At 56.5% G+C, this 6,000-nt stretch overlaps 1 protein-coding gene across 4 annotated transcripts in view; it reads left to right on the top strand.

Annotated features, from left to right (window-relative positions):
* The first annotated feature begins 885 nt into the window (after nt 1–885).
* The window catches only part of PTPRG (protein tyrosine phosphatase receptor type G), a 680,787-nt gene continuing 675,672 nt past the window's right edge, over nt 886–6,000 (top strand). For 3 of the 4 annotated variants that reach the window (XM_070493516.1, XM_014868696.3, XM_014868695.3), the window contains exon 1: nt 890–1,629. In XM_070493516.1, the coding sequence (XP_070349617.1) occupies nt 1,545–1,629 (85 nt within the window). In that variant the 5' untranslated portion in view covers nt 890–1,544. Of the gene's footprint in view, nt 1,630–6,000 lie in introns of all 4 variants that reach the window. The other variant, XM_014868697.3, reaches the window with a different exon arrangement.

Genomic DNA, 6,000 nt, shown 5'->3' with positions numbered 1-6,000 from the left:
CAAGCTTCCCTCCTCCCGTGCAGCTGCGAGTTGGGAAAACTCCGCCACCAATTCATCGTGGCTCTGAGGAAGGGGGTGTGGGGCTCGGCAAGGCTGGATTTTGCAAGCCTAGGATCGATAATCCTCTCCTCGTCCCCTCTCCCCAGCCGTGGACTCGGCCACTGGAAGTCCGAAAAGAAAAAAAAAAATTAAATCCCGACGCAGCCCGAGTGCAAAGGCCGCTTGGCTTTGTTTCCAGGCGGGGGAATGCGCCTGGCCGGGGGCGCGAGCAGGGAGTGAGCAGGGCGCGCTCCGCCGCGGCGCTGCCCCGGCGATGAAGCCGAGTTGGAAACCCCATCGCCCTAAAAAGGCAGCCGGCCGTCCCCCTCATCTTCTCCGACCCGACCCAGAGCTCCCCAACCCTCCCTAAGTCCCGGACCCGCGAGCAACGCGGACGGGGGAGACCTCGCCAAGCCCGCGAAAAGCGCGGAGTCTTTAACAGCTCGCAGAACGGGAATCTGGCAAAGACCTGCCGGCCCCCCAAGGCAGCCGCTCTCCTCCCTCTTTCCGAGACCGCGCCAGCGCAGCCCCCAGCCCCGCAACTGCACCAGCCGAGCCTGCAGTCCCCGGGGCCGCGCGTGGGGAGTATTGGGCTGTGGGACCCCTTGGCTACGGGAGCTGAGCGCGGCTGCTTTAAGAGCGCGGAGCGCGCGCGCCCGCCGCCGGCAGCCCGGCTGCGCGCCCTCGCCCTCGGCGCCGCGCGCTCCTGCTCGCGCGCCGCCGCCACCGCCGCCGCGCGCCCCCTGCTCGCTCGCCGGCTTTAAAGTCTCTGCCAGGATCCATGCTCACATGTTACTTCCTGTATGGAGGCATGGCCAGTTTCCAGACCCGCGCTCCCCGTTCCTCCCCTGCCTGCGCCGGAGCCACAACTTTCAGGAGCATGGACTGAAGGCGCCCTCGCCCCAGCGCCCCTCTGAGATCCTTTGTGTTTTCCTGCGTTTCCTCTGGCCGTTTCTATTTTGGGGGGCTCTTCGCTCCCCCCGCCTCTCCCCTCCCCTTCCCCGCTCGCAAACATGCCTCCTTCCTTCCCGGGGCCCTGGAAGGAGCTGCCTGCCTGAAGCTCCGAGACGCCGCGCCGCGCTCAGCCCCGCCGCCGCCCGCCGGTTCTCGGGCTGCGCTGCGCTGCCGACTCAAGTTGGGGATCCTCGGCTGTTCGCCGCCGCCGCCGGCGGTCCCTGCCTGCCCCGGGCCCCGGACATCGCCGCCGCCCGCCGACTCTTCGCCCTGGCCGCTCAGCTCGCTCCTTTTTGAACGGAAAGCAGCCCTTCTACGCTGAGGATCGTCCCCAGTGTGGCTCTGTGTTCTCGGTCACTTTTTGAGATTTTTCCTGGGGGCGCTCGGTGGCTTCCCGGATTCCAGGGGGAATCGGGCCGCCGAGCGCGGGGGGCCCGTAGAACCGGCGAACAGGGGAAGAGCCCAGGCTTAGCGGAGCTTCACACGGAGGCAAGAACTTATTCAACAAGTTTACCCCCCCTGCCTTCTTCTTTCGATGTGCGTTTTCGGACATGCGGAGGTTACTGGAACCGTGTTGGTGGATTTTGTTCCTGAAAATCACCAGTTCCGTGCTCCATTATGTCGTGTGCTTCCCCGGTGAGTGCCGGCCGCCGGGGGGACGCGGCCCTGGCCGGCGCGCGCGGGGGATGCGGAGTTGTCGCCGGAGCACGGAGCTCGGGCGCCCGTCCCGGGGACCCTGGAGAAGGTGGAGGGGGGCCGGGCGCCCGGGGAGGAGAGAGGGATTCGCTTTGCTGGTTCTGGCGGCATTTAAGGAGGCTGGTGGTTGGGGAGGGTGGAAACGGGCTGACCGGGAGGGGGGACAGGGGCCGCAGGAGTCTGCTCTTGCCCGGGCTTGGGGGTACTGGGGGAGCCAGAGTCTGGAGAAAAGGGGACTCGCTCTGCTGATCCGCCGCCGTTCGGAAGAGCTAGATCTCTGGGGCGGTTGGGGACACTGGGGCCATGGGGAGGACACATCTGTGGATTTAGGGGACCCACTGTGTGCGTCTCAGGCGGGGATCGAAGGAGATCAGAAGGGGCGACTTCCTTTGCTGCTCCCCGACCCTTTGGAGAAGCTAGTGTTAGGGGGATGAAAGCTGGAGGTTGGCCATAGAGGACTGGGGATGTTGGGATCAGCCTGTGTTCTAGTCTCGGGGGCCAGGTGCTAACCCCGGTCGCGGCTGGGGTGCAGGCTGCGCTTGGGTGCCCCCGGGAGGCAGCCTTCCTGGGCGCGGGGGCCTGGGCGCGGTGGGAGGGCAGGGAGCGGGCGGTTTAGGGAGATCCGTGGCTCCCCCAACCCCGGTCCTGCGGCCCCTTTACCCCGCAGCTCTGCTTGTTGGGGCTGCTTGGGTCGGTGCGCGGGGGAGGCGGGGAGGATGTAGTAGGGGGACGGGTCGGCGGCTGGGCTGCTGTTCACGCCGGGGGGGATATTTTCCTGTCTCGCGCGCCCTCCCTGTCTTCATCTTCGCCCTTTTGCAGGCTGTTCGCGGCTGGCAGACCCAGACCCGCGCCTTTCTGGCAGGGTTAAGACAGAAACAGTATTGGCTATTGATGAAGATAGTAAATCACCGCACGTAGCGGTGTGCGGCTCGGCGACCCTCCACTTCCAGCTTTCGACCAACAGACCTCCCCCCCCCTTCGATGAGGGCAGGGGCCAGCCTCCTCCCTTTCCCCTCTTGCAGACCCCCCGGGCTGAGCACCGAGCTCCCTTGAATCTGTCCAGCCTCCTCCCCGGGGTTGGAGGCCACGTCCTCTGCCTTAGCCGAGGAAGGGATGGGAAGAAGGAGGCGATGCGCTTTTCATCCCTTGTTCTCGTAAGGATAGCGAACCCCACGTTTTTCTGCTCTCTCATCCACCCGCTCCTGGATACCCGGAGGTGGGGGTAATCTGAACCAAGAAAAAAAGAACGTGTCCCGATGTTTCTGCTTCCCCTGGTCACAGCCTCCTGTCCCCAGGTGGCCCAAGCGCACGGTTTTGGTGCAGTGGGTCCCCTAGCTCTGTCGTGCGCCCTGGAGCAGGACGCGGACGCTCTCGCTGCCCTCCGGGACCCGCTGGGGGACTGGCAGCCAGTGTCCCCTTTGCAGGCACGGAGGTGGCCTCGAGGGGAAGAGAGGCAAAGCACCGTTTTTTCCGGCACCCCGTTTTCCCTCTGCGCATCCTCCTCATCTCCTGTCCCTGGAACTGCACAGAGCTCCTGCCACAGCCCAGAAACCCAGCTCGGGTGCCGAGCTAGGACGTGCGTCCACACTCACCCTGAGGCCTGGGGTTTGCCCACCAGGATCCTGCCTCCACAGGGCTGGGGGCGATGTGGACATTTCCCCTTAAAAATGCCCCCACCTCCTTAAAAAGACCACTGCTTAGTATTTGTGTTAGTCATCTGCCCCTTCTAGACTTTCTTCTTTGCCGTTTACTTGTTGGCTGAGTGGGCTCAGGTGCACGCTGGGGTCGAGCTTTGTAAGGGTCACGCTTTAATGGGGGCAATGGGAGGCAGCAGGAGAGCAGCCTTGCGAAATAAGAGGAATTTCTAATTCCACTTCTGGCCTTATCCTTACGCTCGGGCAGTCAGTGGACCGGCCGTGATTTTCTTTTTCCTGGTGTCTGAGGAAGCTTGAAATCCAAAATGGGACCTCTAGTGATGCCGCCTTCGTGGGGCTTGGACAATTTTCGTCTTCCACGTTTTCTTTTCGTGCCTACGTTGCGAGGTAAATAGCCCATTCCCTTGTCCGGGAGCCAAAGGGTGTCGGAAAGGGAAGGGACCATGGTGTGAGGCGCGGGAAACAGTGGTTGTGGTTTGGAAAAGTGCCGCTGGTGAGGGTGCAGCAGCCTTTGGAACCAGGCAAAGTTGAAATGTCAGAGTCGTGGGAGATGCCGGCTTTTCGTTTTCCGAAGGTGCCGTGACGCCGCTGGACCTCAGGGGGCGCCCCCGAGCCACTAGTTGGGCTCCTGCCACCTCCTCTTGTCCGGCTCGGCCACCTCCAGGCCGTGGGGCCGCGGTGGGAGCGGGGATGGGGCGCAGGCGGCCGGCTTCCGAGGCTGGGGGGCTGCGGCTGCTCCTTGGTTTCAGCTCCGCGCTGCTGCTGCTTCTCCTGGCCCGCTCTAAACCGGGTGTGGGTCCGAGTTCGGTTTGGGACCCCCGTTTTGCCTATCATAATCTCTTTTGGTTTTGGTTTATCTGGTTGACAAGAGGGATAAAAATGCTTCTGATATTGTATTAGGGTCCTGCCTGTGAGGTTTTAACTCAAATCCCTTGTTTGTTATTTTGTTTCCTCTCAGAATCGCACCAACTTTTCAGTTGCATTTGAGTTCTCAGCTGCTGTTCAGGATACAGGGTAGCTGTAATTTGGGAGGGTTTTGGAACCATAGCCCTGGCATGGGTCTTTTCCCAGCGGATCGGAAAACAGTGGCTTTTAGTCTCTCAGCGACAGTATGGCAGGTGTGGGACTCAAGAGAGACACGGTTAGTGTTTCCAGTGATGTTTCCACTTTCGGAGCAGAAGTGTTATCAAACGTGATACAGTGCATACTACGGTCTTTCCCTGCATCATTAAAAAATACTCTATTTTGGAAAAATTTATGAAAATAGAAAAATGTAATGGACCTGCCTGGACCCTTCACCCAGCTACCACCATTAATTCAGTCTTCTGTCTTCTATACTCCTTCCACCCTGCCCAACACCTCAGTATTTTAAAGCAAGTCTTACACATAGTTCATTTAAGTATTTGGTATATATTTCTAATCATAGAAAATTTAAGTGCCTCCAACAGGATATAAAATATGCTACTTAGGTGGGTTAACATTTTATGTATTTTACATTCATAAGCTATTCAGCAGAAACTTAAAATTTTTTTTTATTGATTTCTTCTCTCTATCCGTTTTCAGAGTGAAACCCTTCTCTTTGATTCTGATATGTTTTGTACCGTGATTACATTACATCTAGGAAGCTGGCGTTGGAAACGCTTCAGATGGATAAGCTCTGCTGTGTCCTGCACGTCAGACTTGAAGCATCCGTGATTGATGGCTGCGCCTCTCCCTCTAAGCCTCTCGGTGTATTTGCATGTACATGCTTTAGTGCTGATGGACATCCTTTATGGCCTTGTTAGAAAAATGAGAAAGCGATATTTGTAGTTCAGCTATCTTACTGTTTGGGATGGAATGCGAAATCGTGCACTCCCCTCACCCCCTCCTAACCACCCCAAGTGTGTTGTTTAAAAACGAAGAATCTACCCTGTCTTGAAACTTGGTCCCTCTGATTTTATGGAATAAAATCTCTGATGTTGGCTTCTAAACAGTGTTCACATGGCAGAGTTGATGAAGTTAGAACATTAATACTACAAATAGGCATTATAGGACCTTTTGGAAATAAGGGAAGTTGCTGTCCCTGGAGGCAGAAAGGTTATAGGAAAGGTTGGCTGAAATGAGAAAAAGAACTAGCTGAGAGTGGAGCTCTGAGCATCTCCTTGATTGTGGACCTGTTGTCACTGAATAAAAGATTATATTGTTTTTTATGTGGGGCAGTACAGGGAATGCTGATGGTTTAACACAGCAGAACAAAAAAGAAAAACCCGTTTCAGATTCATCTTTCTATTCTTCTGAAGAATTTCTAACTTAATGTGATATAATCAGTTATAATTTGGTACACCAGTTCCAATGAAGTTTCCTGCCATTTATGTGAGATCATTTGAAATGCCCCAAAGTAATTGTTATTAGGGACCCCCTCCTACCTCCTTACTCCGTCCCCCATTTTCCTGGAAACTTCTTAACCAAAAGGACAGTCTAGACACTTCTGTCAGCCTTATCTTGGTCAGGAAAGCAAATTAAATGTTGCTAATGCTTTGTTGCTTTAGCTCTTCCCTTTTATGGTAAAAATTTTTTTGTTTTGCTTTTTTAAAATCTGAATTTTCATTTAGCATTTTCCTTCTAGCATGCAGGACAGTGCAGTGCCCTTTCTGAGCAGGATAAAGATTATAATACG

This window comes from Equus asinus, chromosome 21 (genome assembly GCF_041296235.1).
Source record: "Equus asinus isolate D_3611 breed Donkey chromosome 21, EquAss-T2T_v2, whole genome shotgun sequence".
Lineage (NCBI taxonomy): Eukaryota > Metazoa > Chordata > Mammalia > Perissodactyla > Equidae > Equus > Equus asinus.
Note: the sequence above shows the minus strand (reverse complement) of the source record. Positions and strands in the feature narration are given on the sequence as shown.